Genomic DNA, 17,907 nt, shown 5'->3' with positions numbered 1-17,907 from the left:
ATTCCAATAATTAGATTAGCATTAAAAGTTACTTTATTTTAGTAATACACTCAAACGATTTGTGGATTACAAAATTATGCTATGGACTTTCACAATGAGGGTGAGTCACCACAAGAAGCTGTTCTTTACTATGCTGTTTCAAACATAGAGGTAGAAAGTTGAGTGGAAGGAAAAAGCGTGGAAGAAAGCGTGTTGTAGGCAGCTTACTGGGATGACAGCTTTGCGAGGAGTGAGAGACAAGGCATTATACCAGGAAAAGAAATGCTTAAAGTAGACTGAATCAATGTGTGTAATTTATCCATTTATTGAATTTAACAAAGACTAGCTGTAACAAATGGCTGACTCTGAGATTTATGGCTCATGGTTTTTATTATTTTTTTCAAATAGAAAATAAATTTTGATTTTGAACAATTATGATTTATATTTTGGGATACAAACAGAGACATTCCATTTACAGTAAGCATCATAACCGAATCCCTACATTAAATCTAACTAAAACTTAACTCTAAGTCTAGATAAGTCTTAAATTTTTAGTGGGACTGCAGTTTGCTTCCTTTAGCAAACTGCAGTCCCACCATGTCAGGTTTTGTCCTCATAGAAATATAAAACCAAATGAACAGAGACGTCGTCAGAAGTTTTCCTTGTAGAAGTTGAAGCCGAAGTGTTCACACTGAGCTTTGATGACTTTAGCCAGAGCCGGAGCGCCGCAGTAAAACACGTGAACTTTTCCTTTGTTTTCCTCGGACAGTTTCTGGAAAACCTGACAAACGGAAACACAAACAACAGAAGACCTGACTGATGGTTTGTTCACTTTCCCCACAGCAAAATTCAAGAACTTTTCAAGCATTTTACAAGGTAAGTTTTCAATCTTTTCCAGCACCACACCTTGGAGATAAATGTACAGTTTCAATTCACTATTATATATGACATCATATTTTACTGTTATTCCTAACAGTAAAATAGTATTCCATAGCAGGGACAAATTGAACTGAGATGCAACAAAATTTTATGTTTTGAAAACTCTCACACACTACAATGGAGTATTAGAGTATTAAAAAATATAAAATTATGAGTATAAAGTCAAAATTACAAGTCATATTATTATGAGAATAAAGTCGAAATAATATCAGAAGTATTGCAGGAATATTATGACTTTCTTCGTGACCAGGTTGGACTGAATTAAGAAATGGTTCTTGGATGAATATGTCCACTTAAAGGGGACATATTGTGTAAAATTCACATTGTGAACTTTTTATACTTCCACTTTGTAAAAACAGTGTATCTGCTTATAAAAAACACCCATCTATCTTTTAGCAACAGGTTCATGTTTTTTGGTGTCTGGAAAATGAGCCGCAACAAAATCAACAGGGCTGGGCGTTGCCCCTCACCTAGCAATACCCAGCCCGTTACCCGGTAACCCAAACGGAGCTCCAGCAGTTTTGGTCAGCTGGTTTTACCGCTGTACAATGGCTGCTGGAAAAGACAAGTGTTTTGTTGTTTTTCAAACATTCTGTGGATGAAAACAATTGATTTTTTTTTCTTTAACAGATAAAACTGGATTGCTGACCAAGATTATTATAGTTAAACTAACAGAAACTGAAATTGAGAAAACATTTTTATTAACTGGAATAAATGAAAATGGTAATTAATGGGGGAAAACTATAATTAACTAGAACTCTATCATATTTATAAATTAAAATATACTAAAATTATAGACATAATTTTATTTGTTTTCGTGTTAATAATTCTACTTATTAGCCTCTGAAACTGATGTGAAATTGATTTTTTTCTCCCCACGCAGGCAGTTTACGTCAGCTGTCAGCAAATAATTCTCTATATTTCGTCTGGCGGCACTAATGGTATTCCGCAAGACAGAAACAGCAAAAGTTGGAAAAAACACCAGTCACAATAATTTAATACATTTTGTTAATGGCATTTCCTACTAAGTATTCATTATCCAATTGATGTATGTATACATGATCACAATACAATAGTTTGACCTCTTTGAATTCTGCACCTAAAAATTAATCAAAGGATGAAAAAACTACTACTTATAACTAATAAAAAGTAAGCAATATTTAACTAATAATACCTAATAAATATTAGCATATTCACTCAAAGATAATTAAAATGAATTGAATTTGACAATCAAAGTCACAATGAAGTAAAGCTAATTCTGGTCCTTCAGGGTCAAACTGAAACTTTTGGATGCATCGCTTCTCCTACGCACCTGAACAAAACGCAGAATTTCCTACCTGGATTGTCGGCAACTTTTACAAAGGCCTGGTCATTAACCATTTATTTGATCCAGAATAAGTGAATCTAAAAGCTGCAGAACAGTGGAATGGCTGCCAGGAACAAAACCTTTCATTTTTTGTTGTGATGTCAGACATAAACTAATAATTTGACTAAAATGTGAATCATCATCATCCTCAGATGGATTCTCACCTTCTCCCATTTGGGTCGGCCTGGCTGAGTTCTGGTCCTCAGGCCTGTGATGGAGTCTTTCTCCTCTTTCTTGGCCAGAAGGTCGAGCGCCATCTGCAGGCCGATGGCCTTCATGTCGTTCTTGCTGAGCGCTGAGGTCATGTACATGTGCATCTCCAGGAACTGGCCTGGCAAACAGCAGCTGTGTTAATAAACCCGACTTCACCTGAGGAGATGAGACTCATAACAAAACGATGCAACAATATGGACATTTATGAGTCAATGAAACCTGAGCTGGTGCTGTGAAATTAGACCAATAACACAATTAAAACAAATTATCATCATTTATTTCAGATTTATTATAAAATATGGTGTTGATAAGAATGCAAGGTATCAGCTAATACGTTCATCTAAAGCTGCCTGATCTTATCACTAACAATTAATCGATAAGCTGCTATTTTCTTAAAAACTTGAGTTTATGCGTTTGTGTTAAGAGATGATCGTCTTTCCACAACATAAAGGGCTTTTTTCTTTTTTTTAGAATATATGTTAAATTTTAAAAAACACATTAAATTTTATTATATTTTTGTCAGCTGTATTAACACTGACTGAATAAACAGAAAACTGTGATTTTCTCACATTAATAAACTTAGACATATTTGTAAAATATAGCAAAACAGGAACTTGTTATACATATTGCTGAATAGAAAAATAAAAAACTTAAAATGAAATATATTAAACACTTATTTCCCCAATGAACAGAAATATTCATACAGAACTGTGGTTGGCCATGAAGGAATGTTAAATCCTTGATTATTGGCATCGTGTTTTTTTCCATCATGTTACATCTTTTCTCCATCATCTACTTCGCTTTTCTATCATCATATTCTAACCTTCGGAACACGTCAGTAATTTTTAATTGAGAAGTTGACGCTCCGTTGCAGTTCGGCTGAATAAGCGGCTGAATAAGCGCTATTAAAGTTACAAATATTTCTAAACAGAATTACATAAAGTGCTTTTTTTTTTAATCCCAAACCGAACTCTATTTGGACCGTCCCTTTCACGTTCTGGTATGGCCGCCATCTTTGTTCCTAACGGCTGCGCTTAAGGATGACCATCGTCGCCCTCTGCTGGATGGCGGCCAAACTACAAGACTAAAAGACGTCAATGGACTGAAACAAATTTTAATTTATTAGATCTTTAATTGACAATTAATTGTACGTTTTTTAATTGTTTTCATAACATGCTAACATCTGGATCCATTCTTTCTTCAGCCCTGCAGTTTAGTTCACAATCAGCTCATTTTTTGTGACCAGCTACAGTTTTACTCTCACCCTCCGGCTCCCCGTCGGCCTGCTCCATCTCCAGCTTTGTCAGCAGACTAACGAACCATTCAAAGGACTTCTGGTCTCTATTGATCCAGATGAAGTCGACCTGCAGAGTGGAAGCAGATGGAAACACGGCCGCTCCATCAGATCGGACATGTTAATGTCTCTGAACAGACTGCAGGATGACGTGTTCTTACTTTACGCAGCCTCATGTCGCTGTCTTTAACGTTTTCACACCCTGTGGAGCTACAGTTGGGATAGGTGTGCTTTCTCATGCGGTACCTGAGGTAGAACAACAACCAGGTAAGAGACAGGTGGCTCTCATTAACATCAGAGCAGACGGGAAGCCCTGCCTAGACGAAATGTGATAACTCCACTCTGAATCTGGATTCAATGTTTATTATAGGAGATGATGAACATCATCAAGCAGATCTTTGAGCAGCTTTAGAGGTCAGGTTGAAAGAGATGTAATGGAAAAGTGGAGGCGAGTGAAAACTTCAGTGGAAAAAAAGAGAGAGCGGATGGATGGCTGGATGGTAAAATGGTTTAATTAGTAGCTCTGTGTGCTCTCTACCAGTGTAACCAGTATAACCAGAGGACTGGGCATGGACCGAGTGTTTGAGGGTTTTCTCACCGGTACATGATGCTTTGCAAGATGGAGGCGAAAGGTGTGATTCCTATTCCTGCTCCGATTAGCACAGCGTGTTCCGAGGCGAAGATCTGCCGGGTCGGAGTTCCGTACGGTCCGTCTACGTAACACTGACGCATAAAACAAACACATTCAGAACTCAGGATGCACCGATACACTTTCTTCACATTTGATACCGATATCTGAGGTTTGGCACCAGCCGATACATCACTGAGTTGGCTTGAAATGCTTATTTTTTTTAAACAGACATAAATGCACTGAATTACCAATTTATTTATTACATTCTTAAATACACCAACAGCTTCACAAGCTTGGTCAAACATGTAAAAACAACCTTAATTTGTTCAGACAGTGCAATTATGAGTACAACATCCAATGTAAAATAAATATTAAAGACACTAAAACTGATGAAAACAATATTATTTACCTTGGTCAAACGTAAAATTAAACTGCAACAAATCTTCCTTCAAATGGTTCAGAAAGTGTAATAAGGAATTTTAAATGTAAGGTAAAATAAATAAATAAATAAATAAATAAATAAATAAATAAATAAATAAATAAATAAAGCATGGCGTCACGCAGAACACAAAGCATAGATTTACACTGAATAGATCTGCTAATACAGATCGGGAACATTGTCACTGATACTCAATCTAGAATTTTTCTCAATATCAAGATCGATACAATTACCAATATCGTATCGGTGCATCTGTACTCAGAATCATCTGCCCTGACAGATGCACGTTTTGTGACGTTCCAACATCACTGTTATCTTGTTAACACTGCACAGTTATTCAGCCGTTTGTGTTGCTCTATCATATAAAATACTAATAAAACACATTGGAGTCTCTGGTTGTAATGAAACAAAATTTAAATGAGCTGCAACAGTTTGGCATAACAGTGTAAACCATCCAAACACCAAGCAGCAGCATCATAAAGCAGAGATAGGGAGGGATATTTTCTGTAGGTTTACATCCATCTTCACCCTTTTGACTGGACATGAACAGTGCAAAGGTTGGTGGATTTATCAGAGTTATCAGGTTGGTACCTTTATGTTGCAGAATCGGTGATTCTCACCAGACTTGGCAGAAACCTGCAGGTAAAACAAGGAGCATAGAATCAGACCTGAGAGTTAAAATGTCTTTAAATAAACTAGACAGGATTTTGTTTTACAGTTTACACTGCAGCAAAACAATTCACTGTACAGATTCATTGCAGATTATTATGCTGTAATGTAAACATGTTTGTAGGATGATGATGGATGGATGTCAGTTGATACTAATAAACCAAATATGTTTTTTTCACTTGTTTACATTTAAACTTTAGGTGAAATCAGATTTTAATCAGTTTTTAATCAGAACTATTGGTGTGTTTCTCAGATCTGAGATCTTCTATGAACAGCGATGCTGACAGAGGGATGCTTTTAAACGAGGAACCATTTTAAAAGGCTGCAGTGTTTCAGTGTGTAATTTTGAATGTTAGAGGCACAAAAAACATAAAACCCTCCAGCATAACGGCTCCTCTCCTTCGGATCTGTCGCAGAACCGGTACTGTTATCCAGCCAATCAGCAGCTCTGACCTCTCTGAGCGGTGGGACCTCTCCTCTCTCTGTCAGCACAGGCTCCTCCAGAGGAAACTCCACCTGAGTCTCTGGGTCCGAAGCCGATCCGGACTGCGACCCGTTCTGCCGGAACATCGTCAGCTTGATGGTGTCATCCTGGTTCGAAGCCACGGCTTTCTGTGACTCTGAGGAGAGGAACATCTGGTTCGTCTGAGGAGCACAGAGGTCAGTGATAAATACTGCGTTTCAGTTATTGTCCAGTTTAATTCAAATAAAATTCAAAAATACTTTATTATCCCAAAGGGAAAGTAAATGTTATAATTCTTTTAATTAAGGAGTTATTGTAGAATAACAACAATTTGGTCTCAATTGCTTCTAAAAACAGCACAGCAATTAAAAAAACATTGAGCTGTTGTTTACTTGTTTCAAAAACCTTCATAATGTAATGTCACAAATCAGCAGGCACTGTCCGTTACCCAGCAAACCCAGCAGAGTTCCACCCGTAACCTAGCAACCCAAAGTGAGCTCCAGCTCCTTTCGTCAGCTGGCTTACTGCTGTATGTGCCGTACAATGGCTGCTGGAAAAGACAAGTGCTTTGTTGTTGACTTATCATCCATAAACTACTTGCTGCATTCTTGTTGGTTGTGCAGAAGGCTCTACTTCTGCTTTTCAGAGATGTAATGCGTTAATTTTTTCCCAGCTGGGAAGTTGGAATTTCCCAGTTCTGGGTACAACTGGAACCACCCGCAGAGCGTCCAGATGTTCCTACCTGCTGCCTCTTCTCCTGGTGCCGCTTCCTCAGACTGGTGGCCAGCCGCTTGGGACAAACCGCCTGGCTCTCCGGCTGCCTGAAGTATTCGTACAGCCGGTTGGTCCACTGGCCCATGGAGCGCACATGTAGCCACATGGTGTCTGCAGGTCAGAGGTCATGAACAGACAATGATAAAACTGTACATTTATTTGATGTATTTGGTGACAAAATTCAAACAAATTTCAAAACTGTGAATGTGACCTGCTGAGAATTTAAACTTCAGAAAAGTTTGACTTCCTGAAAGGACTTAGGTGAATTTTAATGAGAAAGGGGGCGAATGTCTGTTCACACCTGGCTGCTCGGGGGCGCTGCTGATGGTGAACGGGTGCCACTCGTACTTGGCGATCACAGGGATGTTGATGTAGATGTAATCTCCAGGTTTAAACTGGAAGAACTGGGGACGCCTGATCACCAGGTGAGTCACCTGTTTAATTCAGGAACAGGGAGCAAACAGGAAAATGCAAGAGGAGATGGGTTTAAACATGATCAGCTTGATCTCTGCTACTTAACATATGCGAATTATATTATATTGTTAAGCAAAAACAGATTTTTGTGGTTAACATTTACTMCGCATTTAAAATTAACCAAAGATATCAGAACTTGTCAAATTGTGCTATTAAAAAGATTTTAAAAAGGGGGAAAAGGGAACATGGGAAAAAAGAAATAAAATAAAATAAAGGAAAAAATAGAAAGGAAAAACTAGAAAGGGGGAAAAGTAGAAAAATGAATGAAAAATAGCTAATAAGAACAGAAAAGGGAAAATAAAAAAGGGGAAAAACAAAGGGAAAAAATGTGAATAAGAGGAAAAAAATGGACAAAAAAATGACTTGTATTTGGTAAATCTCCACTGAAATGTACACATTTTGTCCAGTAAACTGCATATTGCATGTGCAGATTCTAAAAAATATTTTTTTTTTGTACAAATTTCAGGATTTTAAAATCAAAAGTCTTATTTTTGTTGCCTGTAATCACTTCAGGAAACCACTAGAGTGGATGTTTGTTTTGTGCACCTTGGACGGCAGCAGGTTGACTTCTACGATGTAAAGGCCTCCGATACGAGACACGGCGATTCCCACGATCTTCTCCAGCAGGAAGACGAAGCCTGGAACCACAAACCACTTCCAGAAGTTTGCACAATGAATGATGAGGAGGATCCAGACCCAGATGTAGGACAGGTGAGTCCAATAGAACACCTGGAAGAGACACAACAGGTAGAGATCAGAAAAGTACAAAGATAATCAGCTGTTGAAAGAGTCATGAAGCAAACTAGTTTTTCTGAGCTGTTAAGAAACAATTGCTTCCTGGAGTCTGTTGAAGTTTTAAATGTTACCCAGTGGTGGGGTGGGGATTTACAGGAAATTTTTATTGTCTACCATTTATTGTGATAAATTCCTTATCATAGTATTTTTGATCTATCAAAAACTGTCTCTATTCTCTGGATTGTTATTTATATTATATTTTTCCATTGTTCAAAAAAGATGAATCCATAAATTTGAAAATATGATTCAATGCAGTCACTGTGAGCAGTTCAGTGATACAAATCACTTGGGTTCAGATGAAGGGTACTACAATTAATGAGAATATTTTATCGTTAACAACAGGAGTGCACCAATTAATCTTTGCTGATTTCCTTTATTTTGGGAGATTGGTGATCGCCCAATACTGACATGTGAAACTGATCTTATCCCCCAATCTTATCTAACTTGGCAAAGGTCTAAAAATCAATCTCTGTCCTCTTCTGCTCTCCTGTGAGAGAGGTTTGACTGACCACCAGGTCATGTCTGCATGTTTGCAGTTAACTATAATAGCTAGCCCACTGTTACCAACTCAGCAACTTTTTTGGCCATGGTGAGTGTAAAGTGCCAGTTGGAATCCATGAAGTTTACCAGAAATTGCATAAACAACCATCCTCCACTGTGGAACAAGATGGCTGTTAAAGTTAATTAAATATTTGGAAGTATGACAATCACAAACTGAACGGCTAAAACTCGCAAAAACTACAGATAGACAAAGAAAGTCAATGTCATCAGTCACAACATTTTTCTTCTGTTCGCTGACTGGCTCCGTAAAAAAAATCTACCGGAGGGAATCCTTGTAAACGGGAGAAAGCCCAAGCTGTCTGTGAAGCGAGATTTTAATCGAGCGAGCGGAATAGGATTTCAAAGGCCAGGCTAAGTTTTTACAGATTCAGACCTCGAAGTGTCCGCTGCGACGGACGAAGGTGCTGGAGCAGAACACCATGAGGCAGATCAGCAGCTGTAGGATGACCCCGGTCAGCGACGCCGTCCCTTTTACCCAGCCGATCCCCGGCCTGGTGGTCAGCAGGTACTCCCACAGACTGAACCCCCCGCTTTGCGACTTCTGGGCTGAGATACACGGCGTCAGAACAACAGGTATAATTAGCTTCTTGTAAAAACAGTTTCTGCAGGTTTCACCAAATCAAATTTAACATTTTAAAACGTTTAAAAACAGTTATGAGTAGAATTTAAGATCTATATCTCCACTGAAATGTACGAATTTTGTCCAGTAAACTTGCGTGATAAACGCAAATAAGCTATCAAGCTAGCCACCTATAGTTAGCAAGAGTATGCTAGCAGTCAGTTAACGGTCGCCTCAACTCACAAAATTAGTCACAACATAAAAACACAACGAATATGCCTGAATGCCACTCAAACCTTAAAATAAATAATAAAATAATGAGAATAAAGTAAGAAAATAAAAAAATAATGTCATAATATTATGAGAATAAAGTCCTATTACAAGAATAACGTACGAGAATAGTCAAGTAGAGAATAAAGTAGCAAAATTACGACTTTATTCTCGAGGCATTACGACTTTATTTTGGTAATACTACAACTTTATTTTCAATCTATGACTTTATTCTCGTGTTTTTACGACTTGTATAATTATTACTTTATTCTTGTATTATTTCGACTTTGCTCTCATCACTTTATTCTTGTAATTTTATTCTTTTTATTTACTTAATGTGGCCCTAATATTTCGTCCTACCTCAAAGAAAAAAAATACATACAAAATCCAAGATCAAATAGTCAAAATTTAAGATCCGTGATTAACATGTTAAAAGGCAACTTACTTTTAAGAAATCAATTTAAAACCCTTAAAGCCTTAATTTAGATACATAGATTTTAGACTTTATACATCATAAGGATGCGAGGAAACCCTGAAAAAACTCATTATTGATCGATCAGGTGGTCATGTTTATGCTGAGTACCAAAGTTGATGACGTGTGCCGCTGTGTGCACTAGTGTGAAGAAGAGGATGGCGTAGCCGACGATCTGATGCAGCAGGATGTTCTGGTCCAGAGGAAGGATTCTAACGACCCAGGTGGCCCGGAGCCACGTCAGACAGCGGCGCAGCATCAAAACCTGGAAACACACAAACACAAGCTAAGAAAACTGATTCAGATGAGCTGGAGGCTCATTAAACCTCAACCTAGACAGACCTACTTGGTGTGTGTTTAGTGGAAATTCGATGCAATTGTTTTATTAGACTAAAATGTACTTTTAGGTATTAAAAAAACATTAGTTAGTTCTTCACTATTTCAGCCATGTTATTAGGAGCCATTGTGGAATGTCCAAAGAGCCACTGGAGGCTTTGGAGCCACAGGTTCCAGACGCCTGATGATCAGGTGAAGAAAAACAATCACAGAGTCTTGACTTTTCTCAGAATAAAAACTATTTATGAACCATCAGACAAATCTAGCCGTAAAATCTACCAAGTAAATCTGAGATGGGCTTTCAGTGTGGATAAAGTGCAGGTTTACAAATCCTGTAACAAGGAAGAAAAGATTATGTGATTATTTTTCATGTACAAGCAACATATCTGACATGCACCTAAGAATGTTGAGCTATTTATTTGGATTTTGATATATATTGACACCGAATAAGAATTTGTTGTCTAAAGTCATAACTCTGAGACTAAAAGTTATAATTATGAAGGAAAAAGTCACAATTTGGAGAAAAAAAAATCTTAATTTTGTGAAAAAATTCAGAATTTTGAGGAAAAAAATGTCAAAATTCTAAGGGGAATAGTTATAATTCGTAAGTAAAATATCTGAATTTTGAAAAAAAAATTGAATTCTGATTTAAAAAGTCAGAATTTTGAGGAAAAAATCTAAGTTCTAGTAAGAAATTTCAGAACTCAGGAAAAAAATAATTCTAAGAAAAAGAGAATTCTGGGGTTAAAGTCAGAATTCTAGAGGAAAAAATTCTCAGAATTCTGAGGAAAAATTCTGAATTCTAAGACTAAGTCAGAATTCTGAAGAATTATATTGTTAAGATCAAGATTCAGAGTAAAAATCAGCATTTAATTTCTTTTTTTAGTGGCTCTAATTGTCTTCCATTCTCCATTTTCTGCAATCTGAAACAGTCATTTCAGCTGTTGACCTACCCTAACAGCCTTAGCAGAAATAATGTCAGTATTTGTTATATTTAAGTAGAAAAGGCGCTAGCTGGTGACAATATTTCTGCCGTACCATCACGAAGGTGCAGTTGAAGTTCAGACACTGGCCGCAGCCCTTGGCCAGCATGAACCAGCCGCCACCTTTGCGGTGGTACAACATGGCAGCGACGAAGAGCATCAGGTTGAGCAGAACGTAGCCGCACAGGAACAGGAGCTTCCGGCTGTTGTTCTGCCAGTAGGCTCGGGTCAGGTACCGGGGCGTCTGAGACTTCTTCTGCTCCTGATCCGGCGGTTTCAGCCAGTTAGCGGCGCTGTGGAGGACAGCTATCAACACCCATCTTTATGACATCACAGAGCAGAAAACAACGCGCTCACCTGATGGTCAGATTCTCCATCACCTCCGGAAAGTTCTCCAGCTCAGCTTTCAGTTCTTCGAAGGTGATGGAGCCGCTGCTGTCTTTGTCGGCGGACTCGAACAGAACCAGCGTCAGGTCGTCCAGTTTCTCTTCTGGCAGAGAGATGGCGCTCTCCTGCAGACACGACTTCAGAACCGTTCTCAGCTCGTCCGGGTCGATCGAACCGCTGCCTGTTGGCACGAAACAAACACAACATTTTACCTTTCTGCCAAGAAACTCAGAAAATTTCTAGAAAAAACAAGGAAATTTATGAAATCCAAAAGTTAACAATTTGCAAGAAAGAAATTGGAAATTTTGATATTAAACTCAGACATTTTCTAGAAAAAGTAAGAACATTTATGAGCTTGAAAAGTCAAAACTTTGCAAGAGAAACGTTTACATTTCTGTATTTATCTTAGAAATTTTCTTGAAAAATAAGGACATTTCTGACCCTGAATAGTCAAAAATTAGCAAACATAAAATCAGGTCCGAGTTCCGAAAGTTGAACATTTCTGATAAAAAAAAAAAATCTGAAATTGTGAGATTAACCAAAGAATTTTCTAGAAAAAAGTTATAGATTTCTGTGCTTGAAAAGTAGAAATATTTGCAAGAAAAACATTTAAATTTTGAGATTAATAATATACATTTTCTAGAAAAAAAGCAGGTAAATTACTGAACTTTGAAAACTGAAAATTTGCAAGAAAAAAATTTAAATCTTAGAAATTTGCAAGAAAAAATAACATTTTTGAGCTTGAAAAGAAAAATTTGAGATTTTTTTTTTGTGAAATTTTAAGATTTCTCAGAAATGTAGAAAGACATGAACATTTTTTATTTTCAAAGTTGGCTGTTTTTGGCTTTTCAAAGTCAGAAATTTCCATGTTCTAGAAAATTTCTGAGATAAATCTAAACATTTTTGCCTAAAATTTACACCTCCTTCATTCATATCTATAAAGGCCTTAATACGCCGTCGTACATCTCTGCCCTGCATCCACTGTTTACGGCGATAGTGCGAACACACCGTCGACGTCGTAGACCTGGAACAGGAAGCGCAGCTTGTCAGTCTCGTCGCCGTGGATGAGGAGGTTCAGAGCTTTGAGCAGCTCGTCCAGACTGATGGACCCGCTGCCATCCGAGTCGAACAGAGCAAAGAAACGCTCGGCAAAGAAAGACTGGAAACAAATAAAATATATTCAGAACAAACTGTGAAAACACAAGACTTCCTGGAAACAATCATAAAGCAGCATGAACATGAAAAAACCTTCAACAGCAGCATCAGTTTGGTTGTGTGCTCCCTGCAGATATCGGAAATATCTACGCTTTGATGTGCAAACCGTACATGAGGTGGAAATCAAACTGTGGGCATAAACATAGTTTGAACTGAAATGTTTCTGAATATTTCTCAGGATCAGAATCTGAAGCATCTGATCAAACTTTCTGTGAGAAAGTTAGAAAAAAAATCATTAAAGAAGCAGTATTATGTATTTTCCAGCCACATAGTGCCATTTTATTCCGGGATCAGCTTTAAATTTTAATATATGGAAACCAAATATTTTTATGGAAAAAGAACAAGAACAAACATTCAAAATAACAGCTTCAGCATTTCAATGCCAAACAACTTGCACAATTAATTTTTGCAGGAAAAGAAACAAATAGTGGATTTAAATCTTGTATTTTCAGTTTTTTTGTGCATCTACACCCTGATTACCTTATCTGGTAGTAGAAGACCACCCTGTCTTTTTGCCCTTTGGTAAAATCAGGTTTTGCTATAGGCTGTTTCTTACCTCTTTGACTTTGAGTGCAGTTTTAAACTCATCGATGTCGATTTCTTTGTCGTCTCCAGCGATGGTCTCAAACTGTTTTTTTACCCACTCCAGCCAGCGGGAATCTTCATCCACACTCATGATTAAAACCCTTCACTGTGGAGAAAGATTTATCCAACATTTCAGGCATCACTATCCGTTCATCTCACTTTTCAACGGTGACCCACTTCAAACTGATCCAGACTAGAAAAGTGTGAGATTTTACGTTGCCGGCTGGGACCAGTTGCTAATGTGACCAAAAAAGAATAAAATGTGGAGTTCCTCATGGCGCCAATCTCGGGCCACTTTTATTTTATTACTAATTGCTACATAATCTCCCTAAAGTATAAAATACTAAACATCTTTCCTGATTAAATACAATCTCACGCTGCTCCCTACTGTGTTTTTTTTTTTTACTTCATTTAATTTGATAGTTAAATCTTTTTAATCTCAATCTGTTTTGATGTGTTTTATCTTTAAGTATGTTAAGTTATAGTTGCTACATAAGATGCTACATAAATAAAGTTGACTTGCCTAAGGAACTTTGAATTATTGTGTATGAATGGTTAATAATAATTTATCAACAGTACAGTTTGGATTTGAATATTCCAAAATGAATGTAATGTTTAGTTTAAACATAAAAAATGTCAGATTCTGTTTGACATGATTTCTTCTGTTTGCATTTCTTTCAGTGTTTGAACAGAGCAGCTATAATCTGATTCTCTTTCAAAATAAACAGAAATTCAGTAGTTTAAGGAACATGTCGACATAGGGGAGGTGATCGGATCTGAATGTTTTTTTTTCTTGAAGAACAAATCCTTCTCATGTGAACTGAGTAAAGAGCTGAATACAGTCCAAAACACACAGCCGTCATCCTGAGTGTGTAGGTAGGTTTTTTTCTGCTGGCAACAGAACCGACACTCAGCACGCATTTTTTCAGGGTCGGGTCACACAGGAACAACGTTTTTGTTCTGGATAACAGAGATCCGTGGATCTGCGTGTCTGAAGGGAGACTGTAGCTGTGCAGAAACAAAATTTAAGTCAGTTCTACATGAGCAACGCAAATGAAAAACCTTTTGATGTTTCTGGATCTGTCAGTGAAAAAGCTGCTTATAAGGTGACTTATGCTTTCTTGAACATGTTTGGATCAGTCTATGGGCAATACAAAATACGTTCAGTAAATGATTTGGACAAAATCATCCTTAGATTTAGTCTAGTCAGTTCTGCCTATTTTGAGATCCTTTCAGACTGAGTTGTTTTAGGGTATCTTGTCACTTTAAATCCAAATAAGCTGCTGCTGGCCAACTCAACGTTTATACTCGCACGTCAAACTAGCTGCAAACAGATGCACAATTATACAACCATACATCTCCGAAAAGCAGAAGTGGAGCCTCCTGCACAGCCATCAAGAATGCAGAAAGTAGTCTCCAGATGGTAAGTCATCAACAAAACAATTGTCTCTTCCAGCAGCCAGATTGCAGTGGTAAAACCAGCTGATGAAATGCGCAGGAGCTCCACTGGAGTTGCTAGGTAACAGGCTGAGCTCCACTGGGGTTGCTAGGTAACAGGCTGAGCTCCACTGGGGTGGCTAGGTAAATTGCAGTGCCTGCTGATTTGTGATATTACATTCATAAGATTTTTTAAAACTAAATAAACTTTAATTTATTACTAAAAACAATAGCTGGGTATGTTTTTAAGTGCTTGGGCTTTTTTTTTAAGCAGTTGAGACCCAATTATTATTATTCAACAATAACTTATTAAATTTGTTACAATAATATTTAATTTCATTTTGGGATAAAATATTTTTGAATTGCATTTGAATTTGAACTGGACAAAAATGTAAAGAAACAAAACCAAAAAAAAAAAAACGTGTTTTTTGCATCATAGGTCCCCTTTAAGGATTTTTACTTTCAGACTCTGTTTTTGACATTTTATTGTCAATTTTAAATTTGGCATATTTTTTTAAAGCTTTTGTTTTGTCTCTCATGGCTTATTTTATAGGGCAGAAAGTGTATGGAAAACATGTCAGCACTCCTGACTGATAATTTTTTACCAATGATGGTTTGAAAGTTACAACAAGATAATTTTCTCAAATCCATGTAGGGTCAAATATATAGATATCAGTTATAAAGCTGCGCCTCCAAACAAACGCTTTTTGCTCCAAAATCAATGACACAATGCAGGCAATTTTCAGCACCACTCAGTCATGATCATCCACCAGGAATTGCTTTGGGAAACTGTTAAAACTCCCTGTTTGAATTCTTTGAAAGAAAAATATTTCAATTTAAATATCGCACCGTTCATCTGTTCACCTCATGTCCTCATTACATTTTCTTCTTTTCTCCAATAACAGTCCAGCCGTTTGATAATCATCTTGTTCTGCATCTAGCAGACTAGATAGATCTAGCATAATCATAGCAACTCGGTTCTGTCTACAGCTGAACATATTCCGACTCATCAATAATCAATACTTCGAACTTGGGATGCTAAGTTGATTGATCTTATCGTCAACATGTTATTAAAACTTTAATAACCCCGCTCTAACAAGCAGCTCGGCTGAATGAGCGATAGTAAGATCAAACTTTACTTAAGCAGCTTGTCGAGTGTTTATATTTCTAAACAGAACTGCATAAAGTGCATTTTGCATCAAACACCGGACTCAGTTTGGGCCGTTTCTGGTCTGGCCGCCATCTTTGTTTCTGTATCGATCAATTGGCTCCGTTTGATGACCAGCAGCGCCCTCTGCTGGACGGCGGCCAAACTACAACACTAAAAGGCGGTCTGAACGGAAGTTAATTGATTGGAACTAATTCTAAATTAATAAACCAGCAATCGACAGTTAATCGTGAATTGGTTGATTGTTTGAGTCACTACTCGAAACTGTTCTCAGAGACGATCTGCTGCTGCGGTTCGCTCAGCCTTCAGCACCAGCTGATCGTCCTTCGGTTCGACACCAAAGAGCAGGCCGTTGTCATGGCAACATCAGCTGCAGACTACACCGCCGCCATTGACACCAGAACCAGGAACGCTCCTTATGTCTTTATTTCCAAAAAACTCTGATCAATACAGCTGATTATGTTTACTGATGATAGTTTGGTTTTGCTTTGGGAAACAGAAATCCTGTTGAATTTATTATTCAATCCGATATTTGATTCACAGTCCTTCAGGTAGTAACATAAGTTTTAATTTTCTGTATTAAAACATAAAATTTTTGATTTCTTCCAGCTTTGCAACAGCGCTAATTAGAAAAACGGGCATTGGAAGATGTTTGGAGAAAAGTTTAAAAGGAGGAAAATAAAACCAAAATATTTCTGACTTTTTTTAGGATAACTGGGGAATTAAAAATGTTTAATCTGATATTTTAAGAGCAGAAAAACCATAAATAAAGGATAAATAATGACATTATGGTTAGACTAACTTTTAATTAGTCTGCAAACTTCACTGAATGCAGATTTAACTGAAAATGAAAAAAGAAATTAGTGATGAGAAGTTAGAGATCACAAACAAGTTCTTCCAGAGCTATAGAGAAATCCACAGTAGATCCAGCAGAACATTTTCTTCAGTTACTTTTTCAAAAAACTTCGTAGTGTCATTTTTATTCTGCACCAAACCCACCAGAAATGTACTGCAACTATTCAACTCTTTATCTGCATTTTATTTCTTGCTATTGAGTCTTTTATTTATTTAAGTAGTACCTTTTGCAGTGAAAGCAACTGAATCTGCTCTATTCTCAGAGGGAAACTGTTCTCAGGTCAGTTTTACCTGCTGCAGTGGAAACGGCTCCGTCCGGCTCGGGTTCTGCTGCTGCTCCGGATCTCCTCCGTCTGGTTCTGCTTCTCCTGCTGCTGTTCTGAGGCGAGTCAGCTGCAGCCGACATCCTGCCGCCCGCTGAGCCGCCGCTGCCTGACACACACATGCACACACACGCACACACACACACACGCAGCCTAATCTGCAGCTCTCCCTTTCGACATAGGAAAAGAAAACCGCTGCTGCTCTAAACTTTCCTACAGCTTCGTAAAACAATCCCAGAAAATCTATTCACTGATTAAATTATTTAATTCAAACTTAGTGCTGGACAGTAAATCAATAAAAATATATATTGTGATAGTCATGTGATCAATATGTGTATAACAATATATAGAATATTCAACTCTATATATTGAATATTCAATCTATGCAATATCCACTGAACTCTGGTCCAGAACCAAAAGCATTCTGGGAGATGTAGGCTGGGTTGGTGACATCAACTAACACGCTCTCTCCTTGGTTGCCTAGCAACAACTTGTTGAGTAACTTGTGCAGCAGCAGTTTCAGGTTTCGCCACTATTTCTCAAAAAGGCTTAAAAATAAAAACAACAGCGTGGAGGGAAACTGTATAAAAGAGGAAAGTTCACATCACCAGTTTGGCTATATTTCAGATATTTAAAACAAATAAAATAATAATTATTGATATCAACTGATATGAAACGTTTTTCAGCCAATATACTCCAGTCTTACTTTTAACACGGTTT

At 37.5% G+C, this 17,907-nt stretch overlaps 1 protein-coding gene across 2 annotated transcripts; it reads right to left on the bottom strand.

Annotated features, from left to right (window-relative positions):
- Positions 1-350: 350 nt before the first annotated feature.
- Positions 351-17,877, bottom strand: nox5 (NADPH oxidase, EF-hand calcium binding domain 5). Of its 2 annotated transcripts, XM_008412642.2 has the most exons (17): positions 17,156-17,877; positions 13,376-13,510; positions 12,613-12,763; positions 11,575-11,785; positions 11,273-11,510; positions 10,010-10,163; positions 8,971-9,143; positions 7,788-7,970; positions 7,069-7,201; positions 6,736-6,878; positions 5,984-6,175; positions 5,453-5,497; positions 4,390-4,514; positions 3,953-4,037; positions 3,762-3,861; positions 2,449-2,615; positions 351-760 (listed from the first exon to the last, which is right to left on the bottom strand). In XM_008412642.2, exons 2-17 carry the CDS (start codon positions 13,493-13,495, stop codon positions 629-631), a joined length of 2,352 nt encoding a protein of 783 aa, XP_008410864.1. In that variant the 5' UTR covers positions 13,496-13,510; positions 17,156-17,877; the 3' UTR covers positions 351-628. The 2 variants fall into 2 exon arrangements, with proteins under 2 accessions (XP_008410864.1, XP_008410865.1); XM_008412643.2 differs by lacking the exon at positions 17,156-17,877 and having other exon boundaries at positions 6,047-6,175; positions 13,376-15,165.
- Positions 17,878-17,907: the final 30 nt, after the last annotated feature.

This window comes from Poecilia reticulata, linkage group LG6 (genome assembly GCF_000633615.1).
Source record: "Poecilia reticulata strain Guanapo linkage group LG6, Guppy_female_1.0+MT, whole genome shotgun sequence".
NCBI classification, from domain to species: domain Eukaryota; kingdom Metazoa; phylum Chordata; class Actinopteri; order Cyprinodontiformes; family Poeciliidae; genus Poecilia; species Poecilia reticulata.
The sequence above is the reverse complement of the archived record's forward strand: the minus strand, read 5'-3'. Positions and strand labels throughout refer to the sequence as shown.